At 45.8% G+C, this 25,523-nt stretch overlaps 1 protein-coding gene across 1 annotated transcript in view; it reads left to right on the top strand.

The window, feature by feature from the left end:
* The first annotated feature begins 23,081 nt into the window (after positions 1-23,081).
* Positions 23,082-25,523, top strand: part of CWF19L1 (CWF19 like cell cycle control factor 1) — a 40,740-nt gene continuing 38,298 nt past the window's right edge. The window contains exons 1-2 of the mRNA XM_040345156.1: positions 23,082-23,208; positions 24,834-24,918. Coding sequence (XP_040201090.1) covers positions 23,186-23,208; positions 24,834-24,918 — 108 coding nt within the window. The 5' untranslated portion in view covers positions 23,082-23,185. The remainder of the gene's footprint in view (positions 23,209-24,833; positions 24,919-25,523) is intronic.

Raw genomic sequence — 25,523 nt, 5'->3', positions numbered from 1 at the left:
ACACTTTTTATAGCTGCTGACTTTAAATAAACATTAAAAATGACTGGAACACCCCTTTAAGGCCTCATGCACACTGGATGTTAAAATGAAGTTATAAAAACGCCAGTAGCTTTGCAGTGAGTTTTTCAACTTTTTTTCAATAGCATTTTTTAGCGTTTATTATCGTTTTTTAGCGGTTTTCCGCGTTAGCGTTTTGTTAGCGTTTTATGTTGAAGATTTTTTTTTTTTTACGTTTTTGAACGTTTATCAGCGTTTATCGACGTTTATCAGCGTTTTTTAGCGTTAGAGTGTTTTTACAGCTGAAAAACGTCTCTCAGAACCCACTGCTGTAAAAACGTCCAAAAACTTCCAGTGTGCATGAGGCCTTAGCGTTTTTCCACGTTAGCGTTTTTTAGCGTTTTTTTGTTGAAGAAAAAAAAATTGTATTATTTTTTTTTTCAATGGATCAAAAACGTTAAAAAACGCTGGTGAGTGACGTTTTTGAGCGTTTATCAGCATTTCTCAGCGTTAGAGCGTTTTTAGAGCTGAAGACGTCTCTCAGAACCCACTATTTTTTTTTTTTTTTTTGCCTGTTAAAAAACGCCACTGCCCAAAACTGCTGATAACAGCCTATGTGTGCATGGACACATAAGATAACATGATGGAGAGTTTATTGACTGTAGAAAAAAAAGTCTACTGCCAAAAACAGCTGCTGTAAAAACATCCAAAAACGTCCAGTGTGCATGAAGCCTTAATGTGATGTTAGAGTCTAAAAAATGATTGTTGTTCCTGGTCTTTACTGTTCTCTTAGGCCGCGTACACACGATCATTTTTCGGGTTATAAAAAAACAAAGTTTTTTAGGCTCTAGAAAAAACAACGCTTTTTTTCAACTTGATCATTAAAACGGCCTTGCCTACACACGTTCATTAAAAAAAAAATGCTCTAGCAAAGTGCGGTGACGTACAACACGTACGACGGCACTATAAAGGGGAAGTTCCATGCGGATGGCGCCACCCTTGGGGCTGCTTTAGCTGATTTCGTGTTAGTAAAAGACGATTCACGCTTTTCTGTCGGTTACAGCGTGATGAATGTGATTACCCCATTACGAACGGTAGTTTTACCAGAACGAGCGCTCCCGTCTCATAACTTGCTTCTGAGCATGCGCAGATTTTTCACATCGTTAAAGCCCACACACGACCATTTTTTACAACCCGAAAAACGACAATGTTTAAAACGTTGTGAAAAAATAGAGCATGTTCGAAAAAAAAATTGCCTGTTTTTTAGAACCCAAAAAATACTCTGAAGCCCACATGACAATTTTAAAAAACTTAGTTTTTTACAACCTGAAAAATGATCGTGTTTACGCGGCATAACACATGCATATTTTTACAGTCTCCCTCTAGTGGCTGTCTGTATATCAGGCAATGCGCTCAGAATTCCATACAAACAGCTGACAAGATAAAACCACCTAGATCAGTGATCCCCAACCTTTTTGGCACCTGGGGCCAGCTGCGTGAAAGAAAATTGTGCCAAGGCCCAGGAGAGCGATTTTTCTCAGGCAATTTATCAGGGCAATAGCTGGTGTTCTGGTGTTGGTGCTTCAATCATCATGACACCATGGTTGGTATGGTGTCAGCATGATTGAAGCACATTATTTCTTATATTACATTGTTATATAAATTAAATAGTTTAACTCACCATAAAGCAGAATCAGTGGGAGCCCCAAATGTGTGACTTGCCACGCTGTCTGCCACCAGAGGAGGAAGGCCACTTGCCACGGTGCGTGCCACCAGAGGAGAACTGCAACTTGCCACGTTGCCTGCCACCAGAGGAGGAATGCCACTTGCCACGTTGCCTGCCACCAGATGAGGAATGCCACTTGTCATGCTGCCTGCCACCAGATGAGGAATGCCACTTAACACGCTGCCTGCCACCAGATGAGGAATGCCACTTGACACGCTGCCTGCCACCAGATGAGGAATGCCACTTGACACGCTGCCTGCCACCAGATGAGGAATGCCACTTGACATGCTGCCTGCCACCAGATGAGGAATGTCTCTTGCCATGTTGCCTGCCACCAGATGAGGAATGCCACTTGCCATGCTGCCTGCCACCAGATAAGGAATGCCACTTGCTATGTTGCCTGCCACCAGATGAGGAATGCCACTTGCCATGTTACCTGTCAGTGCCACCAGATGTAGATTGTCTGCATTAGATGCACTGGTTCATTTAACACAGACCTCTGTGCAGTGGTCGTTCTTGAGTGAGGGCAGGAGAGCGGTGATGCGGAGCGAGCGGTGAGAGATAATGTCATCATCTCTCTGCTTCCCGCAGCACCGTCGACATTACACACGCTGTAAGGGCGGAAGAGTGGTGATGCTAGGCGGGCGGAGAGAGATGATGTCATCTCTGCTCGCCAGCCCGCTTCTCGCATTCATCTGCCCACCTGCCTCTTTGATCCACGCTGTGTCTGTGTGAGGAAAAGAGTGCCGATAACTTGGGAAGGCTGTCAGCACACTGTTTACGCTAATAATCAGGGCACTGGTCATCAGTGCTCTGATTATCATTGCAGCCCCATCAGTGCCACCTATAAGTGCCCATTAGTGCAGCTTATTAGTGCCCATCATTGCCCATCTGTGCATCCTCATCAGTGCCTATCAGCGCCCATTAGTGCAGCCTCATCAGTACACATCAGTGCAGCCTCATCAGCGCACATCAGTGAAGAAGAAAAATTACTTATTTGCAAAATTTTATAACAGATACTTTTTTTTCCCTCAAAGTTTTCGATCTTTTCTAATTTGTTTAGCAAAAAATAAAAAACTCAGAGGTGATTAAGTATCACCAAAAGAAAGCTCTAACTGTCTCAAAAAAATATATAAAAATTTCATATGGATGCAATTTTGCATGTGTAGGAAAGTGTTCTTTTACATACGGATTCTTCCTGTTAAGAGCTTGTGGATGTCTAATGCCCTGTTCACGCGATCGGTTCGTCTGTTGAAAACGGACCGATGGATTTTTTCTTCAGATATCCGATGAAGCTGACTTTTATCAGTCTTGCCTACACACCCTCGGTTAAAAATCCGATCATGTCCAACGCGGTGACATAAAACACGTGTTGAGAAAAATGAAGTTCAATGCTTCCGAGCATGCGTTGACTTGATTCTGAGCATGCGTGGATTTTTGACCGATGGATTTCCCCACAGACAATCGTTTCTTTCTATCGTTTTTTTTAACCATAAGAAAAATTTAAAACAGGTTCTATTTTTTTTCACCGATGGGAAAAAAAACGATGGGGTCCATACATGATCGGTTCGTCCGATGAAAACGGTCCATCGGTCCGTTTTCATCAGACGAACCGATCGTGTGTACAGGGCATTACAGAAAGTGAAGTGAGAGACAGTGGCCAGACACATGCTGAGAAAGCCAGGTGGTGCTGGGGGCTGATTGTGTGCTGTATTCATCCATATAGGCTGAAAAGGGACAATATAGGCAAGTGTTTCTGCACTGTGTAGCTCACTGCTTGTTATATTACTGTCACTCCTGTGTGGAAATCAGGGATAGCTGTCACAGGCTTGTCTGATTCACTGAAACTTTCTATTTGCATAATGCAATATACTTGATTATATATCAGACAGGAGGCTCATATCTTGTGCATTAATCTTCCTTTATTAATGCTCACAGCAGAAAACATTTCTAATAACTCAATGTAAAAAACTTTTTCAAACAGACTACCACCTCAGCAGTCCATATAATCCTCTAACCACGCCCCTGACAATGACCCCATAAATAGGAACTGTCTGTGAATGCTCCTCCTCTTTCTTTCTGCTCACAGATCAGATAAGTACTTGTTTATTCCTGTATTATATTTAGGGAGTACAGGGGGTATTTTGCCCCTGTCACTTCCAGCGTTTTTTCCATACTGTCATATATAGACATTTGATAGATTTTATACATATTCCTTATAGAGTTTGTATTATCAAAATATAGATTCTCCCTGTTTCTATCTATTTTCTCCATTTGCCAATTCTTTCTGGCAGCTGGCTCATCTGTAACCTTCCTGTTAGTGTACCTCGAGCGGTTAAATAACAGGGGTGTCGGGAGCGCGTCGCCTCTCGACACCACCAAAATACACTGCACAGCTGGCAAGTCCGGCGCTGTTCTTCCCCATCGCCGCCATTGCTCCCTCTCCCTCACACACTCGCGCGCTTCAGGGGCGTTTCCCCCCCCCGCGTTCGCTCGCCGCTCAACCAATCAGCGCGCGCCGGCCGTAGTCTCGCGAGACTTCGTTCCCGGGCCGCTGCAGTTCTCAGGCTCCCCTCTCCTCCGTGGCCACTCGGAGCCTACGGAGGAAAGGGATAGGTTCGGAGCCTGCAGCTGCTGTAATTAACAGCTAAGTAGACTATTCTAATTCACATTAACTCCCTCATCGCTGGCTAGTTTCACAGCCTGACCCAACCTGATTTGAGCAATAACAATAGTATTCTAATTGCAGATTAACTCCCTCATCGCTGGCTACTTTCACAGCCTGACCCAACCTGACTTAAACAATAGCAATAGTCAGAGTAATAGACTTCTGGGTATAAGTGACCAGATTATATATAAACTGTCATTATATCTTAAACATGACTGAACCCAATCCACTGAACCCCAGTGGGGAGATGCAATCCACAGGCACACACACCCTGAGTGCCTCCCAACTCCAGGACATTATCCAAATGTCCATTCAGGCTGCCCTGGTCTCCACTACCCCATCCTCATGGGCACTACAACCCATGGATGCCCCACCAATTCCGCCTCAGTGCGGTGAACCGCCCACAAAGAAGGGTAAATCCTTGCACAAAAGGAAACACTCCCTTGCGGTCCATGACTCCCCGGCAGGGGAAGTAAATAATTTGCTACAGGTAGCCCCCACCACGGTCTACCAACCCCAGCATCACTCAGATACCCCTCGACCCCTGAACCCCAGGGAGACCCATCAAAAGGGGCTTAATGCCGCCAGAAGAACAAAACCAGACTCATATGTGGACTCCTCTGAGGAGGACTCTGCCGACCCTTCTGAGGGATCGGACGGGTCTGAGTCCGGGTCAGATGTTGAAGATGCTGGGGCTACGGCACTTACTACAGTAGCCACTCCTGCCACGCAGGACGAGGTCCTCCTGGACGCCCTCGGGGAACCCTTTTTCCACCCAGACGCAATCACACACCCGCGATCTGGAGAATGGACCCCCTTACCACACGTTTCACAGTACGTGGAATTGTGGGCTAGGAGGTCTTTAGACAGAGGTAGCCATAATAAATTAAGGGCTGAATGCCCCAGACCCTCCATCCCTAAGAAGGTGGTAGCCACCCCGGAGGTTGACCCGGTCTTAACTAAATACCTCCTTAAGACGGGAAAATTTCAGAAGAAGGGCATCGAACGTCCCTTCCGGGCCATACAAGATCGCGTCTTGGACCTGATGGGCCCGTTAACTAAAATACTCAACCTCTCAGAACAGGCTGCGGCTTCTGGACAACCAGTTGACCTCCCGCAGCTCAGGGGTTGGGCACAGAGAGCCCTGTGCCTGGCTGGTACCGCCAACACGGCATGCTCAGTGGAAAGACGCAGGTCGATACTTATGCGCTTAGACCCCCAGCTATCCCACCTGGCGGAGTCCGAACCCGGCCCGTCGGCCGAGGGCATGCTCTTTGGTGACATGGTCATCAAAGATATAAATAAATTTGTAGGACTGTTCACCAGTCTGGACAAGGCCCAAAATTCCCTAAGGAGAACTGGAACCAACAAGGTTTTTAACAGGGCCGGCAGAAATAGAGGCCGTCCTGCCGGCCGTTCCACCTTCTTCAGGCCACAGGGCAGAGCCCCTGCTCAATATCAGTACCAGGCTCCATCCTATACCACCCCGATGGCACAACCTGCACCGTTCTTTCCTCCTCGAGGCAGACCCTGGCGCGGACGCGGTGGACACGGTTACCCACGATCCCGACCTCCTACTGGTGAGTTTACCATACACCACACTCGATCACACTCCTGTGGGGGGACGGCTGAGGTATTTTTCCCACAACTGGTCTGCGATTACGGCAGACGCATGGATATTGCACTCCGTAACGGGGTTTGTCATAGACATGCAATCTCCACCGCTTCTCAATATGATTCCTCCACCCATTCGGTTTGCAAAACAAAAAGAACGCCTCATAGACAAAGAAATTCGAGACCTGGTGACCAAGCAGGCAATTATAGAAGCAGACCCCTCTTCCCCAGGTTTCATAAGCAACCTGTTTCTAGTACGCAAGAAAGGGGGAGGTTTCCGCCCGGTAATAAACCTGAGGGGCTTAAACCAATATGTCGAATATCGGCATTTCAAGATGGAGGGAATTCACTTCCTCCGAGACCTTCTCCACCCCGGCGACTGGCTGGTGAAGGTGGACCTAAAAGATGCATACCTTACGGTCCCCATACACCCACAATCACAACATCTACTTCGTTTCCCGTGGAAGGGCAGGATGTGGCAATTCACTTGCCTCCCGTTCGGCCTATCTTCCGCCCCATGGTGTTTCACCAAACTTATGAAACCAGTGGTGGCAGCACTGAGGAGCAGAGGAGTACGTCTGATTATCTATCTCGACGACATCCTCATCATGGCCTATTCCCAGAGTCAAGCCCTCCTTCACATGTCTTGGAAAAGTCCATCTTGGCCCCAGCCCAACAGATGGAATTCTTGGGCTTTACGGTAAACACCGTCCAATCAACCCTCAGTCTGCCCAAAGCCAAACTTGCCCTCATCCGCAAGGAGATTCGAACAGCACTAGGCAGAGGCTTCCTATCTCTCCACACTCTAGCGCGGCTGGTGGGTCTACTTGCGGCCTCCATACAGGCCATCTTTCCGGCCCCGCTACATTACAGAGCACTTCAACGGCTCAAAATTATGCACCTGAGACAGGGCCTCAAATATTCAGACGAGATTCACCTATGTCAAGAGACTATCGAGGAACTGAGGTGGTGGCTTCATCATGCCGTGGAGTGGAACGGCAAGACCATCTTCAACCCCAGCCCAGACGTCGTCATAGAATCAGACGCCAGTCGCAGGGGCTGGGGCGCCCGGTGCGGTACGGCCTCCACCGGAGGGACGTGGACCGCAACAGAAACCTCTCTTCATATCAATGCACTGGAACTTTTGGCAGCCCTGTTCGCCGTCAAGAGTTTTATGCCTCATATGTCCACATGCTGTATTCTATTTCGCATGGACAATGTGGCGGCGGTGCAATACGTCAACCGCCTGGGGGGCACCAAATCCAAAACTTTGGCATATATCGCGAAAGACTTCTGGCACTTTTGCCTGTCTCACGACATTACCCCTATAGCGGAATACATTCCGGGAGTATCCAACTCGGTAGCCGACTGGAACTCTCGATATCTCCGAGATTCCAGCGACTGGAGACTGGATCGATAAATTTTTCTTCGCTTGCAGCAACTTTGGAGTCCGCTATCTTTCGATCTCTTCGCCTCCCGCCTCAACCGCCAACTACCTCGCTTCTTCAGCTGGAGGCCGGATCCAGAGGCATATGCGGTGGACGCTCTCCGCCAACCTTGGCCGGAGGGAACACATTACGCGTTCCCCCCTTTCCAAATAATCCCCAGACTCCTCCTACGAATAGCCAACCTGGGAGCGACTGTGATCCTGATTACGCCATGGTGGCCGACCCAACCATGGTTTCCCCTGCTTCTGGGAATGACCGTAGATCTCCCCAGACTGATTCCCCACTCCCCACACCTCCTCACCAATCCGAACGGGGATCTTCACCCCTTGGTCCTGGAGAACAACCTGCCACTTCTGGCGTGGCTGGTCTCGGGAGCCCGACCACAGATAGAGGCCTTTCAGAATCAGCTCAGAATCTCCTCACCCTGGCCTGGGCCCCCGGGACTAGATCGGCATATCGATCAGCCTGGAGACTCTGGGTTCGTTGGTGTGATCAACGACAGGTTGATCCCATACAGGCCCCTGTTTCATTAGTGGCTAATTACCTGGCGGATTCTTTTGAATCCGGGAAGTCGTACAGCTCTATTAACATCTATTGGTCAGCTATTTCAGCCTATCATTGCCCAGTGGATTCTTTGCCGGTTGGCAAACATCCTTTGGTTTGCCGACTTTTACGAGGCGTGAAATTTCAACGTCCCCCTAGGCCTAGATACCAAGCGACCTGGGATGTTTCCAAGGTACTTGATATGTTCGCCAATTGGGGGGACAACACGGACCTAACCCTGAGACTTTAATCCATAAATATAACGGTCCTTCTTTGTCTAATTTCCATCAAGAGAGTGTCAGATGTTAGGGCTCTTGACATCTCCAGACGACAATTTTCGCCACACGGCGTTGAATTCTCCATTGTGCGCAGGACCAAGACCGGTATTCATTCGGTCTTCTATCCTCCTTTTCCTGCTCACCCCCTTCTCTGTGTCGTTCGATGCCTCCAGGAATACGAATCTCTGACAGCTAGCCTGCGCCCTGCGGGCTCTTCTCAACTTCTTCTATCCTACGTCAAACCTCACCTTCCTGTCTCATCTGCCTCCCTGGCACGCTGGGTGAGAACCGCCATGGAGATGGCGGGGGTTGACGTTACCCTGTTCGGAGCTCACTCCGCCAGGGGCGCTATGGCTACTAAAGTAGTCATATCAGGAGGCTCTCTTTCCGATCTCTTGTTATTGTATTGTATTTAGTCATATCTGCATGCTTAAGATTGTAGCTTTGAACTTGCACAAGATATGAGCCTCCTGTCTGATATATAATTCGAGATTTTCCTAGCTTGTGACGGAAAATATTGATTATATGATGACAGGAGGCGAGTATCTTCCCTCCCGATCCCCCCCTATTACGACTGTTTTCACTCTTCGCAGGTTACTGAATGCCGATCTGGGACGTACAGACGGGTAATCCGCTTTGGAGAGTGATTGAACCCTGCCTTCTCGTTGGAACGCAGCTCACTTGAAAATCCTCGTTGGGATTCGTTGTTCCTGGAACCCCTGTTGGGTCACGGTTACTGGTTTTTGCTTCCCGTCGGAAGTCATTCGGAGGTCGATCGGCCGGTCTACACTCCAAGGACACGCTTCAACCCTCCTTTCTGGTACCACTTTTTGTTTAAGAGACCATCGCATCAAGAAAGAGGAGGAGCATTCACAGACAATCCCTTTTATGGGGTCATTGTCAGGGGCGTGGTTAGAGGATTATATGGACTGCTGAGGTGGTAGTCTGTTTGAAAAAGTTTTTTACATTGAGTTATTAGAAATGTTTTCTGCTGTGAGCATTAATAAAGGAAGATTAATGCACAAGATACTCGCCTCCTGTCATCATATAATCAATATTTTCCGTCACAAGCTAGGAAAATCTCGAATTATAACCTATCAATTGACTGGTTTGTGTTGAAGTGTATACTTGCTACTCCATTATTTAAAGCAACAGTGTCCCTTTTTGGTCTGGGGGTTTCCTAGCTAGTATTATCCTAAGGAACGATTAACAGCTCAGGTTAGAGACAGAATAGGCTTCCGATGGCCATTTAGATAGGTAGTAGTTCGGCAGCATTGATAGCCTATAGTCAGGTTAGGGACCGAGAGACAGGCTAGATAGGCCTGATTTGCCTTGCAGGTGGTGTGGTTCAAACTTCTTTGCCATCTGGGTGTTCATCTGTACAAGTCTCCCCAGGAAGACACCGCTCCACCGATGCATCATTGTTGGTTCTCTCAAGTCAAGAACAGTGAACATTATGTGGTGTTCGCGGCAAATTCGAAAGCCGCAGAACACCGTTAAATAGTCTAACATGAAAAACCAAAAGTTCTCATTTTAAAGGCTTATATGCAAGTTATTGCCAAAAAAAGTGTTTGGGGGGCCCGGGGTCCTGCCCCAGGGGACATGTATCAATGCAAAAAAAAGTTTTAAAGACGCCTGTTTTTTCGGGAGCAGTGATTTTAATAATAAAAATGAAATATTCCTTTAAATATCATGCCTGTGGGGTAACTATACTACGCCTGTAAAGTGGCGCATTTTTCCCGTGTTTAGAACAGTCCCGTAGCAAAATTACATTTCTAAAGGAAGAAAAGTCATTTAAAACTGATTGCGGCTGTAATGAATTGTCGAAAGGAGATGTAACTGTCAGCGCAGATACAAAGTGCATGTATAAGTAGGGGTATGGCCGATTAGCCTATTAGAAATAATAGTAACAGGCAGTTCAATGGTTAAAAATACAGGTGATGTGGCTGTTCAATGGTGGCTGCTGTCCTCAGAGAGCTGACTCTGTGGTAAACAAAAGAGGGGTAGAGAAAGGAAGCGCCACCTAAATGCAGTATTAAAGAGGTTCTTTTAATGACACATTATACAAAACACACTTACAAGAAGGTAAGGAAAGAATGCCCATCTGTAACATCCTGTAGTCCTTGTCCCGGATCCATGGGCTGCTTAGAAGTGAAGATAGCAGAATGTGTGGAGTCCTCAGGCTTGTCCTGTGCCCATCAGGATGAGGCCTGGTCCAGCCTCACGGGTCACGTGACAGGTCACGTGAGCCTCTGATGAAGTCACGAGGTACGTGACGTAACGCCGTAGGGATTCGGGATCACGTGACACCACCGCTAGCCGGAAGCCACCAGAGAGACAGTAAGATGGCACGTCCCACAACCTATTATGAAATTTTTACATCTCTTTTATGTACGAGTCCACGTTTATTATTTAATAAACCCCACATTTTTAGCAGTACTTCACTATCGGAGCATCCTTTTTTCTCCCATATGCTCACTGAGCATTGAGCTTTTAGATCTGCCACATACTCTGGGATCAGAATTAGCCATAGCGGCAGGAGCTCATCACAGAGGACATCATTGGGAAACATCTTGGTGCTCATCCCCGGATATGCTCACACCCTTGCTACATGTCTGTATTTCATTACATCAAGGTGAGAGTTTTGTGAGACTAGTGTTGGATATCTCTTCATTTGTACTGTGATCCTTTACAGCCATCGCTTGCCAATACCCATTGATGCCCACTATCGGTTTCCCAGATTGAAGAAAATTTCTCCCATTTAGGACTTTGCACACCCCTTTGTATTTATTGGGTCACCTGTGCCAGTTCACAGTTTTGCACTTTTTTATTAATTGTCGCACTTGTCAATGATTGTATCACTAGTTATTTATTTTCATGTTATGTGATAGTCTTCACGAGATTTTGCCTATCTACTAGTGGTTGCTAGATTGTCAGGCAGTTGTGGTGGTTATCATTTTCACCACAGTGTGTAGCGCTTATCTCACCTTTTTTACAGGTCATGTGATTACTTCCAGGGAACACTTCCGTGAGGAGGGTCAGACAGGGAGAACAAAAGCTGATTGGGCTATGTGCTCAGAGCCACTGCTCCTTCTATTGGCCAATACTGTACGATTGGAGGAGGAGGGGGGAGGACGTCTATTGACGGCCTCCTGGCAATTGGAGATTGCGCTGTAGCCATCATTTGGCTATAAAAGAGAGGGGTAGGTAGAACCCACGCTACGGATCTAATATTTTCAAGTGCTATAGTGGTATTAATAAGGGTATGCTAATTATTAAGTGGCTGCCCCTACGTGAAATTCCACCGAAATGGAATGTAGAAAGTGAATGGGGGTGAGGTAGTAGGTGTTGGCGCCTCTTAATTAGTGTATCAAAAAGTAAATTATGTGGTGCTTAACCAATATAAACCTATAATTAGGTCCACATATGACTTATTATGGTATGAAATCCATATATTAAAACATAAACAAAGTAAACATTGTAAAAAAAGTAAACATTGTAAAAAATCCGTGCTAATTTAGAAATAAGTAAATTAAAGTGCTCTGTGCCGTGAATATTAACTGATACTATTTTTACAGTCCATGCAAAAAAAGTGCTTTGTGCTTCATATGATATTATGCAGATGACAGTGTTCACTCAGTGCTCCCTCTTCTCATGCTCTGGTGGGTCCCTCACTCACCAGATCCAGGTACCCACAAGGGGTAAGAGGCCTTCACAGTATTAACCCTGTTTCGCTCTCTGGCAAGTCTCCACTTGTTAGGACCCCTTCAATTTGATATATAGCTTTCCACGAGGTGAAGGAAGCAGGCGGCATGGAATGGATGGAGACAACACATGGAATCTCTTCTGTCACCAGAAGGTTCCTTCTTATTTGTGGTTCTTTGCTTTAAAATTGATTGCAGAAAAGGTTTTGTAACAAAATTATAATTTTGTCATCTTTGTAGCCCTTTGCTATACCTCTCCTGTCGTCTCTTCTAGTCATGCACAGATGGATGGATTCTAATAATTCATACCAGATCCAAAAGGGCCTGGTAATGGACCGGGGGGGGGGGGGGAGACAAATGCCGTTTTTTTCGATGAGTTTTATCTGTATTGCAGAGACCTGACAATTTTATTACAGCTGCAATCAGTTTTAAATGACTTTTCTTCCTTTAGAAATGTTGTTTTGCTGCGGGACTGTTGTAAACATGGGAAAAATGCGCCACTTTGCAGGCATACTATAGACACCCCCCATGCCCGACATTTAAAGGAATATTTCATTTTTTATCGTTTCACTTTAAGCATTATTAAAATCACTGCTCCCAAACAAACTTGAGTTTTTAAAACTTTTTTCTGCATTGATACATGTCTCCTGGGGCAGGACCCGGGTCCACAAACATTTTATGGCAATAACTTGCATACAAGTCTTTAAAATGAGCGCTTTTGAATTTTCATGTTCGTGTCCCATAGACTTAAACGGTGTTCGTGTGTTCAAATACATTTTTTGCCTGTTCGCAAGTTCTGGTGCGAACTGAACCAGGAGGTGTTCGGCTCATCCTTACAAGCTAGCTCATCAGGGGCCCCTGCAACTGAACTGTGACACAGTGCCTAATTGGAGTGTTAAAGGCCTTTAATATTATTGGAAACAAAATGAAAACAGGCAGTGAGGAGGCAACATTTTGCCTTTTTTTTGCTGACTGTCAAACTTCTCTGAAAAGTAATCCACTGTGGATAACTTCCCAGAAGTGCAGAAAGAGCTACCGCATGTCAAAGCTTATGTCCCGTACACACGATCCGAAAAGCAAACGACAGATCGTCCGACTTTTTTTCGCTCATTAGGCACATGGAAAAGTCAAGAAAATTCTCGTACGACAGGGAAAAAGAAAATGGGAAGTGATGTCATGTGTTGTAATGTATTTGTATTGTATTTTTGGACGACAACTGTACTGACTAAATGAAAAACGTACGATCTGGTATCGTACGAGAAACATTTTCGTGCTTGTCCGATTGAATAATATCGGATGAATTGTCGTCATCGCCTCTCGAAAGCTCTGTACTAACGATCCGATTATCGTACGATCACGTCGAAAGCTGTGTTTTTTGTCCACTTTTCAGATTCACTTTTGCCATTAGCAAAGTTACTTCCCATCTGATCATTCAGCCGAGTACCTGTTCTGTTAAACTAGAAGGGGGTAAGTGGTAGTTGTTCACCCAAAACTAAAATACAACGCTTGAGTGGAAAAACTTTGTATGGTTGTTACTTTAGTTCCTTTAGGCTGCATTCACACCTGACCGCGGCGTATTGTACCGCGATTTGCTGCGACAAATTGCGGCGTTTTGTCCCGCGATTTGCCGCGACAAAACGCGTCGTTTTTTAAGCCTAACATACGCCGGAGGGGTGATTAACATTGTCGGCTATGCCGAAAGCCGCCTGAAAAAAAGGGTCCGGGACTTGTTTTGAGGTTCAGGCGTACGGCGTTTCGGCGTGGAGATGTGAACCATCTCCATAGCCGACAATGTTAAATCACCCCTCCAGCGTATTGCAGGCTGCAATAGCGTCGGGCTTCAGGCGTTAAAACGCCTAGGTGTGAATGGAGCCTTAGGGCCAGAGGGGTGGCCACTGGATAAAAAAAAGGCACACAGAATCTCAGAAGCGGAAACTAACAGGATAATTCCGGGATAATTAGGAAAGCCTTCAAACATTTTACAGGCTGGTGACCACTTTGCCTACGAACCCAGACAGCTGGCAGAGAATCTAATGGACAATAAGGGAAGGATTTGCCATTTCAAGCAGCCATGACATTTCCCCCTGCGATCCTACAAGCACACGTTATTGTCTTTCCAGTGATGTAGAATAGATCACCTAAAGTAAGCTCACACAATTTTTTTTCCAGATCTATTTTTGAGCACTGTTGACGTACAGTGATGTATAGTAGTGGAGACATACCACTGCTGGTGTCACATACAATACATGAGTCTTGCCATTCAAGGTCACAAGTCATATATTTTACACTTCACCACCTCCCAAGGCTTTTTCTTTTTTTTTCTAGAGAAAAAGGTTTGCTTGTGTATGCTTTTAGGGTTTTTCATTTGAACACAAGCTTGGGGCAGTATGGTGGTTAAGTAGTTAGCACTTCTGCTTTTTAACACTGGGCTCCCTGGTTTGAATCAAGGCCAGGACACTACCTGTATGGAATATTCACACCATGCTTGCATGAATTTTCTCACACACTCCAAATGCATACTGGTAGGTTAATTGGCTACTGTTAAAAAACAAAATGCCCCCAATGTGTAGATTGCAAGCTCCTTGAGGGCAAGGACTGATGTCAATTTAACGTTCTATGTAACTTATCAACAGTATAACAAATGCCTATCATAAATAAATACAAACGTTCCCCAAGGTTTTGAAACACTTTCTGATGGTTTGGACACAAACTAGATATTACGGCCTTAAGCCCCGGACCAATATGCAGCTAAATGCCCAGAGGTGTTTTTACAATTTGGCACTGCGCTGCTTTAACTGGTAATTGCGCGGTCATGCAATGTTATACCGAAACGAAATTTGTGTAATTTTCTTCCCACAAATAGAGCTTTCTTTTGATGGTATTTGATTGCCTCTGCGATTTTTATTTTTTGTGCTATAAACAAAAATAGAGCGACAATTTTGAAAAAAATGCAATATTTTTTACTTTTTGCTATAATAAATATCCCCCAAAAATATATAAAACATTTTTTTTCCCTCAGTTTAGGCCGATATGTATTCTTCTACATATTTTTGGTAAAAAAAAAACGCAATAAGCGTTTATCGATTGGTTTGAGCAAAATGTATAGCGTTTACAAAATAGGGGATAGTTTTATTGCATTTTTATTAATAATTTATTTTTTACTACTAATGCCGGCGATCAGCGATTTTTTTCGTGACTGTGACATTATGGCGGACACTTCGCACAATTTTGACACATTTTTGGGACCATTGTTATTTTCACAGCAAAAAATGCATTTAAAATGCATTCTTTATTGTGGAAATGACAGTTGCAGTTTGGGAGTTAACCACAGGGGGCGCTGAAGGGGTTATGTTTCACCTAGTGTGTGTTTACAACTGTAGGGGGTGTGGCTGTAGGAGTGACATCATCCATTGTGTCTCCCTATAAAGGGGATGACAGGATCGATGCAGCAGCCACAGTGAAGCACGGGGAAGCCGTGTTTACACGCGGCTCTCCCTGTTCTTCAGTTCCGGGGACCGATCGCGGGACCCCAGCGGCGATCGGGTCCGCGGGTCTCGCGGTCCCGGAGCTTCGGACCAGGTCGCGGGCGAGCGCCCGCGACCCACGGCTGGGTAGATGTAAAGGACGTCGTCCATCTGCCCAGCCGTGCCATTCTGCCGACGTATATCGTCGTGCGGCGGTCGTTAAGTGGTTAAAAAAACTGACCCATCTCAGCCATCCCCACCTCTTGATCAGAATATTTTATCTTCACTCTTGCTCTAGTTTCAAACAAAGCTGAAATTTCCCTTTTCAGTGGTCACCTTTCAGTTAAAGCAGAACTACACTGTATCTGAGCAGCACAAACCAAAAACACTATTTAATTCATTTTTAATATTCAAAGTAAACTCCCCCCATCCATCTATCTATCCATGTCTCAATGCTTTATTTTGCTGAGAAATCCCTTTGAAAAACACCTCCCTAGCATTTCTGGCCGTAGCCATCTTGAGTAAGGGTAGACGATTCAAGTAGCATTTACTTCCTGGAATCCAACTGCCCTTAGCTCAGGCGTGCAAGCAGGACGTTGAGAAAACCGCTCCGCCCCTCCTGAAGCATCCTGGGATACTTCACATCCTTTGACTAGACCTGGAAACCAGGAAGTAACTGCAGAAAGATAAAAAAAAAAAATGTTGAACATGTAAATATTATATAGGATTTATATAGTACCAACAAATATACTGTATTTGCTGGCGTATAAGACTACCTTTTACACCTAAAAAACCTGGCCAAAAAGCAGGGGTCGTCTTATACGCCGGGTCAGCTGCTCGGATGGATGTGCGGTAATACTGTATGTAGCTTTGGCTACATACAGTATGAACCGCTTAGCCAATCCCGGTGAGCGATGTATTCAAATGAATACAGAGCCTGCTCAGATTGGAGTAACAACCTTTGCCAATCCGAGCAGGACAGTAGCCTGCTTGGATTGGCTTTGAGAGTCAGAGAGGCGTGGGCTGATGATGTTACAGCCTCTGCCAATCCAAGCAGGCTTTGTATTCATTAATGGAATACATTGCTCGCCGTGATTGACTCCAGCAAGAAAGAAGAAGAATATGGCTCCAGAAGGAAGAAATATGAAGCGTCGGAAGGGGGGTCGTCTTATACGGCGAGTACAGGCAAAAAAATCTTAAAAAACTGTAAAATTAGAGGGTCGTCTTATACGCCCGATCGCCTTATACACCGGCAAATACGGTAATATACCTTCCTATCTATTCACTAATGCAAGCAGCATAAGGATTAAAAAAAATCAATGCTGATTGAGAGGGTGAAGTTCTGCTTTAGGCTGGGTTCACACTAGTACGAATTGGATGTGGATTTTACTGCATCCAATTTGCATGTCATAAATTGTGAAATGCAACAATGCTGTCTATGGAGCCGGTTTACACATCTCCAGTGTGAATTTGCACAGGGGTCCTGTGCGTCTTTTGGTCCATTTCAGGTCCGAATTCAGCCAAGAATTCGGGCTGAAATTGGACCTAAAACATTGAATGGGCATGCACCAAACCCCTGCTGTGAGCCACTCTGGCGTGCAGTGAGAACCTAACCTTAAAGTGAATCTCAGACCAAACCTGTATTTTTTTGAGGAAAGTAGAAAAGGCATACTTGCCAACAGTCCCGATTCATGGGAAATTGGCTTTTTCTCTGTGTTCCGTGGTAAATCTCCCGTCGCCGCAGCTAGAGATCCGGGGTAGGTGCAATTTTTGTGGAGAGCAGCTCTCCTTGAGGCTGGGATCAAACAAGAGGCGGAGCCTGGGCTGTGGGCCAGGCCGCGGGGCGTTGGTTTGGTCGCAGCTCCATTTTTATTGGCAGCCGCTTTCATTGCCAACCGGGGTCCGCCTCTTGTTTATTCCCCTCATTCTCCAGAAGAGCTGCTCTTTGAAAAAATGGGCGGCGGAGACAATATCACCAGTGTGGACCCCGGACCTCTAGTGGCGGCACTGGCAATACAGCAGTATGGAGGTCTCAGAATCTGATCAAAGCACAAGCCTTGCACAAAACTTACTGAAATCAAGCTGTCTTAGGATAGATAAGCGATCTGCATGTAGTTTTCATTCAAAATCTATGGAGTTGAAAACACACTGCCCTAAACACGCACAGGATCCTTTTTACAATTGAATCTGAATCGCACTGCATATACTGTATGTGAACAGCCTCTATAAAACCGCATGTTATGTCACCTGGCATGTGACTTTCGGTAATGCATCAAAAAATTGCATCGATGTGAACCAGGGCTAATGCCGCGTACACACGTCGTCTTTCGGCATGACATTTTTTTTTTTAAGTGATCGTGTGTGGGCTTCACATCGTTTTTCGGCTTTTGAAAAACGACAAAAAATTAATTCAAACATGCTGCATTTTTTAACGTCATTTTTTAAAATGTCGTTTTTGAGGTTGTAAAAAATGATCGTGTGTGGGCTAAAACAACGTTTTAAACCCGGGCATGCCCAGAAGCGAGTTATGAGACGGGAGCGCTCGTTCTGGTAAAACTACCATTCATAATGGGGTTAGCACATTCATCACGCTATAACAGACAAAAAAGCGCAAATCGTCTTTTACTAACAAGGAATCAGCTAAAAGCAGCCCAAAGGCGAATGGAACTTCCCCTTCAGAGTGCCGTCGTACGTGTTGTACGTCACCGCGCTTTGTTCATCATTTTTCAAAAACGATGGTGTGTGGACAACATCGTTTTTAATGATGAAGTTGGAAAAACTTCGTTTTTTTGACATGCTGAAAACGCTTTTTTTTTTAATGCCGAAAAATGATCGTGTGTACGCAGCATTAGGCTTTACAGTATGCTGGATGTCATTCAACTTGGAAGACTGGCGACATCTTGTGGCAGTGAAGAAGAACTGCAGGGGACAGTTCTAGATTAGTGATGAGTTTAGGTCATGACATGCAGTAAGTCCAAACCTGCCTGAGCTATTCTGCTGGGAAGCTGTCAAAGCTGACAGACAACCATGGCTGGTGGAGGCATTCCCTGCAGCACCATGTATTAATGACCCTTGCATATGTGTGGCTGTGAGGTGGTGAATGCCTTCATTGCCGATGATTGGCTGTCGGCTTTGACAGCTTCCCGGCAGAATAGTTCAGGGGGGTTTGGACTTATGTCCGAACTCACCTGAGCTCATCCCTACTCAAAACATACCTCCCTAAACATAAAACACCCCTACTTAAACATAAATGATGGAACTCAGCTTTACGGTTGAAGTTTGAATTACAATTATACCAGTTGATCCTGCTATTAAGTTTCTTGTTCAGGCACTTCCTGCTATAGGGTGACAACTATCTCACAATTTTGCTCCTGCGTTGTCACACCATCACATTCCCAATTAAGCTCCTGCGTTTTCACACTGTCAAATTTGCTATTGATTGAGACTACGAATGCCATGCATTGTGCGGGCACAATCCACTGTTGTCACTAATCCAGAGGAATGCTGTGCTGCCAACGCCTGAGTGATTGCATGTAGACAGGAAGTGGCTAAAAAGACTGGAGTAGATCAGCAACAATAAGTTATAAAAATAACAAAAACACGTACAGTGCTTCAGTAATATCCAAAGGTAATGTTTCTAAAACTGGAGTCACACCTATGCATCTCCCCATTTGGTTCCCATTGAAATAAATAGAAACTCATCAAAACACATGGCAGTGTGCATTGCCACGTATTTTCAGCACTTGTCGTAATTTAGTTTGTATTGAGTGGGCGCTGCATTCGTTTTCTTTTGTTAGGCTTTTCCCCCCTCTGTTTTCATCTGGTGACCTAGTCAGTAATGCTGGACGAAGAAGCACAGGGGCACCTTTTGGACAGCAGCATTGTCAGCCTGGAGGAAGGGAAGTGTTAACCACTTAAGGACCGAGCCTGTTTTTCAGACTCGGTGTTCACACGTTAAAAACATTTTTTTTGCTAGAAATTACGTAGAACCCCCAAACATTATATAAAAATTCTAAGACCCTAGAGAATAAAATGGCGGTCATTGCAATACTTTTTGTCACACCGTATTTGCGCAGCGGTCTTACAAGCGCACTTTTTTGGGAAAAAAATCACTTTATTGAATTAAAAAATAAAACAACAGTAAAGTTAGACCAATTTTTTTTATATTGTAAAATATAATATTACGCTGAGTAAATTGATACCCAACATTTCACGCTTCAAAATTGCGTCCGCTCGTGGAATGGTGTTAAACTTTTACCCTTAAAAATCTCCATAGGCGACATTTAAAAGATTCTACAGGTTGCATGTTTTGAGTTACAGAGGAGGTCTAGGGCTAAAATTATTGCTCTCGCTCTAACGATCATGGTGATACCTCGCATGTGTGGTTTAAACACCGTTTTCATATAAGGGCGCTACTCACGTATGCGTTCGCTTCTGTGCGCAAGCTCATCGGGATGGATCGATTTAAAAAATGATTTCTTATTTATTTTACTTGATTTTATACATTTTAACACCGTTTTTTTTTTTTTTTTTTGGGTCACAGCCCTTGTAATAGAAAAAAGCATGACAGGTCCTCTTAAATATGAGATCTGGGGTCAAAAAGACTAAAATGCAAGAAAAAAAAATTACAAAAATAAAATGGTCCCTTAAGACATATGGGCGGAAGTGACGTTTTAAAGTCGCTTCTGCCCTGCTAAGGTATGGAGACGGGTGGGAGCCATCTTGCCCTCACTCGTCTCTATACCCAACCACGAACAGGTTTCTGATCGCCTCTGCCACTACCGATGGCTCCTGTAGGCAGGGGAGGGCACGGGAGAGCGGGACCCCTCTCCCGCCGCCGATAACGGTGATCTTGCGGCGAACCCACCACAGAGACCACCATTATCGTTTACAGGACCGCCGCCTGAAGAGATGGATACCTCGGTAATGGCGGCAGCTGCTGCCATTACTGAGGTATCCCTCTTCAAAGTAAGGACGTATATAGTCGTGCGGCGGTCCTTAAGTGGTTAAGGCCTGTACACACGATCGGACTTTTCAACAACAACGGTCCGACGGACGTGTTTTATCGGACAATCCGACTGTCTGTATGCGCCATCGGATAATTGATGTTGGAATTTCCACAGAGAAATGTTCGCTGTGCATGCTCTCAAACTTACCGACAACAAATGTTTTTCATCCGATCATGTGTACACATGTCCATCTGACTAAAATCCAAAGTACAAACAGGCATGCTCAGAACCAATACTAACCATCAGACAACATTAGCAGAAGTTGCCCAAAGAGTGGCGCTAAAGAGCAGAAAAACCACATAGTACGTCTATTACATCACTACGTTTGCGTTTGTTGGCTGAAAATGTTCTGCCGTGTGTATGCTTACCAAGTTCACGGCCAACGTCCCTTCGGACCAAAATCCACAGAAAAGTCAGATGGAAGTCCGATCGTGTGTACGAGACTTTAGATGTACTAGTGAATTTAGAGACACTAACAAATTGATGCTGTACTCCAGCTAATGGCGATTTCACACCGTGACCGGTGTTTTTCCACACAGGAAAAAGCAGGTCACCACTAGGACACACAGAAAACAATTGTTTTCTGTGGGGTAGATTCAGATAGGAGATACGACGGCGTATCTCCAGATACGCCGTCGTATCTCTGAGTGTGCGGCGTCGTATCTATGCGCCTGATTCATAGAATCAGTTACGCATAGATTTGACTAAGATCCAACCGGCGTAAGTCTCTTACGCCGTCGTATCTTAGTTGCAATTTTAGGCTGGCCTCTAGGTGGCGCTTCCGTATATTTACGCGTTGAATATGCTAATTAGCTAGATACGCCGATTCAGAAACGTACGTTTGCCCGGCGCATTTTTTTACGTCGTTTACGTTAGGCTTTTTCCGGCGTATAGTTACCCCCGCTATATGAGGCGTATCCTATGTTAAGTATGGACGTCGTTCCTGCGTCGAATTTTGAAAATTTTACGTCGTTTGCGTAAGTCGTCCGTGAATGGGGATGTGCGTAATTTACGTTCACGACGAAAGCATTGGCTTTTTGCGGGTTAATTTCGAGCATGCGCACTGGGTTACTTTCACGGACGGCGCATGCGCCGTTCGTCAAAAACGTAATTTACGTGGGGTCATGTTTTATTTACATAAAACACGCCCCCCTCTTCACAATTTGAATTAGTTACGCCGGCAGATTTACGCTACGCCGCCATAACTTAGGGTGCAGGTTCTTGGTGAATACAGAACCTGCCTCACTAAGTAACGCCGGCGTAGCGTATCGGAGATACGCTACGCCCGCACAAATTTAAGCCATTCTACCTGAATCTACCCCAGAGTGTCTTATTTAAGCTAAAACACACCCAGGAGCTGCATTTTATTGCAGTGCACCAGACAGGATCACATGTCACTGTACAGCAGTACAACACACTGTGCTGCTGTACAGGGATATGAACAAATAAAGTTTAAAAAAAAAAAGGAAATATGTAATGCATTTAGTTGTACAGCACACCACCCCCTACTGCCAGCTCACTGCAGCCAGAAAAGATACTTGTTACAGCAATTTTTCACTGGTCACTGCTAAGGATGAGCTCTGGCGTGTTCGCATAGAACACGTGCAGAGCCCGCCAGGAAGTGTGCACAGCGCTGCGCTAATAACAGTCAGGGAGACATTTCACGATCCCTTCAGCCGAGCATCGGGACAATGTCTCCCTGGCTGTGATTAGCACAGCGCCGTGCACACTTCCTGGCGGGCTCTGCATGTGTTCTATGCGAACACGCCAGAGCTCATCCCTAGTCACTGCAGTATCCGCGGCGATCATCGCCATGTCCGACCCCTCCTCTGTCCCCTGGGAGACACACAGATCCCAGAAGACAGCAGGGACCAGTGGGATCGTGCAGCACGACTCGCACAGTAGGGAATAAGGACTTCCTGATTCCCTTACTGAAGACGGCGGCGCCTCCACAGATCGGCTTCGGGTGCTGACATCACTAGCGCCCCGGGACAGATAAGTGTCCATATATTAAAAGTCAGTAAGTAGCTCCAGTATTTGTAGCTGCTGACTTAATCGAGATTGTTTAGATTGTACTACGTCTCTACAGATCTGTAGTTTGTTCAACGTCGTCACTGGACGTCTTGTCTGCATATAAATTCACTAAAATATAAAGTCATGTAAAATAAAAAATAAATAAAAAGAGGAAGCACATGCAGCTATCAATACTCAATGAGGGCGATGTATCAAAACAGAGACAGACAGAATCTGGAGCAGCTGTGCATGGCAACCAATCAGCTCCTATCTTTCATATTCAAGTTTTATCTGAACAAGTTGAAGCTGGAAGCTGATTGGTTGCCACGTACAGCTGCTCCAGATGCTATCTGCTGCAGTTTTGATATATTTTTTGTTCCTCCTTTAAGCAGCTTTATATCTCATATATCACAAAGTCTCTTTACAAAAGTAAACATGTACAAAGTTTGCTAACAACACTACAATCTATAATACAGTATACTACTCTCATTGCACTCTACGACAGGACACGCCCCTCACCCGCCAATAGATTGATGAGCCGCAGTCAGTACAGAGGCTGCACCCTCCCACTGCCCGCCTCTAAAGGCCATATATGGCCGGAACTACATTTCCCAGAAGCGCTTGTGGCGGAAGTCGATCAGGTGGTACTGTTTGCGCCTATCAGGATTGAGAATGGCCGGAAGTCGTCTCTGTTGTGGCGTTTGTCTGTCGGCTGCAGGTCATGTCGGAGAAGGCGTTGAGAGTGTGAGTAGTTGTGTCCTTATTTGACTGTATTCACACACGCGCTGCTCGTCCTATACAAGGGTACTAGTAACCAGTGAGAAGGCGTATGTGGGAGCATAGCATAGTATCTTCCCTGGGTCCTCACCTGGGCTGTGTGATCGGACACTGCATGAGGAGGATGTGTAGTGATGATCCTTTGTCTTTGGGGGGGGGGGGGGTGAGCTGTTCTGCAGTGGGGGTGAGGGACCAGGTTGTACTGTCTGGCAGACATTGGGGGGAGGCACAGGACAGGCTGCATTAGGGTGACCACATTTCCAAACTGCCATTCAGGGACACCCCCCCTCTCTCACCCCCCCCCCCCCACTCCAAAAAAGATGAAGGGGGCGGGGGTAATGTAGTCTCGGGGCTGATGGGGAATTTGGAGGCGGGTTACTTGTCAGGTGAATGTGCCACTTGCCACCAGATGCATTACCGCTTGCCACCCTTAGCCTGCCACAAGATGCAGTACTGCTGTCACCCCCTCTGCATGAGCCACGTGCGTAGAAGGAAAGGAGTGGTGTCACTATCTGGAGAGTGAAGATCACTCCAGTCCCTGCTGCTTGCGGCTGGCTGCCAAAGAAGGTGCCGCGGTGGGTGGGGACAGCAGTGCTGCACTAGGCGCAGGCCTCGCTCACTGTCTGAAAGTAAATTGTCACTGGTTGCAAAATGCCAGGCAGCCCTAGGAACCAGTTCCAGAAATGTAGTTATTAGTTAGTAGGGGGTAGCTGCCCTCTATTTCATTCCGGGACATTGTATTGTCCTGGAATGAAGGTGCCCGGGACCCAGGACAGACATGTCAATTGCGGGGACAGTCCCGGGCTATCCGGGACACGTGGGCACCCCAGGCTGCATACAGTTATAGGCGCTGTGCCAGGTAGAAGCATTATGTACACTTTTGGCATGTTCACACTTAACTGAATTTCTAACGCTCAACAAGCGTTCCTATGGCGTTTGTATGGCATCAGTGTGGGCGTCGGTGAGCTTTAGTATGGGCATTAGACAGGCATTTTACAAACATGGAGGAGTTAAAAAAAAATGCTAATTTGGCCGTCTTGAAGCGTTTGTGGTTACAGCCGCGCCACAAACGCCTATTCCATTACAGTAATTTAACGAAACTTAATGTCCCGAAACTGTCTGCCATAGCATTTGCGAAGCTTTACCATAGACTTGAATAGGAGGCGTTTAACCGGCTCACGCACATATACTGCGGCAGAATGACTTTCCTGGGCAAAATCCTGTACATATACGGCTTTGCCCAGGAGAGCCCTTGAGAGGGCGCGTGGCTGGGACCCTAATGCGCGTGGCGTGGGAGACCGTGTGCAGGAGCACTGGGGTTTGTGTGTGTCAATGCATAAATCCCCCGTGCTCTTTGAGGAGAGGACAGATTGTCTTTCTACAACTCCTGAGTCCCCCCTCCCTGAGCTGTGTCATGCTCTATAGACAGAGGGGCAAAGACCTGCCCACCACTTCCTTCTCGCTACATTTGACAGCAGCCAATGTATGCCTACACTTGGCACAAAGGGTTAAAACACTACTAGTGGTGTATTTAATGACTGGGCTTTAGTGTGTGTGTGTGTCATATTATAACACTTATCTGTCTCTCTTAGACTGGCCTGCGGTGATGTCTATGGGAAGTTTGATGTCCTGTTCAACAGAGTACGGACCATCCAGAAGAAAAGTGGCCAGTTTGATGTAAGTTCCTGATGCCGAGCAATAAAACTTGCATGCTGGAGTCCAACATGGTCTATACTGGGGGCTGTGATTCCATTAGTTGCAACAGTAAAGTGTACTGTTAAAGCCAACCTTTTCATAATCGTGATGTCGGCTATTTCATGTCTGCTGTACCATGTACTTGTATGAAAATTTACCCTGTTTCATGTATTGCTGCTTTTGTGTGAAATCCCTGGTGTTCTTGTCAGTCACTCTGCTTTCCTATTAAACTGACCACACTAAGCAAGATAGCACATTGTGGTCAGTTCTCTGGCTGTGCAGAGAATGCAGTCTGACTGACTTCTTCCAATGATCAGACTAGTCCTGACACCTCTGCCACACCAACCTCCAGCCAACCCCCCCCCCCCCCCCCCCCCTAAGCATTTCGCCTTTAACTTGAAGTGTTTGTAACCCAATAAAAAATCCTGTTCCCTTCTAGCAGGTTGAACTGTGCTGTCTAACATGTCTTTTGCTAAGCTGTAATATATCTGGTATATCCTGCCTGACTGTGGTCAGTTTATGTGCCTGTCATCCCATTGCTCCCCTCTGTGTGTTGCCTTTCTCCTCCCTCTATTGATGGTAAAGTT

The sequence above is a fragment of the Rana temporaria genome, chromosome 3, assembly GCF_905171775.1.
Source record: "Rana temporaria chromosome 3, aRanTem1.1, whole genome shotgun sequence".
NCBI lineage: Eukaryota > Metazoa > Chordata > Amphibia > Anura > Ranidae > Rana > Rana temporaria.
The sequence above is the reverse complement of the archived record's forward strand: the minus strand, read 5'-3'. Positions and strand labels throughout refer to the sequence as shown.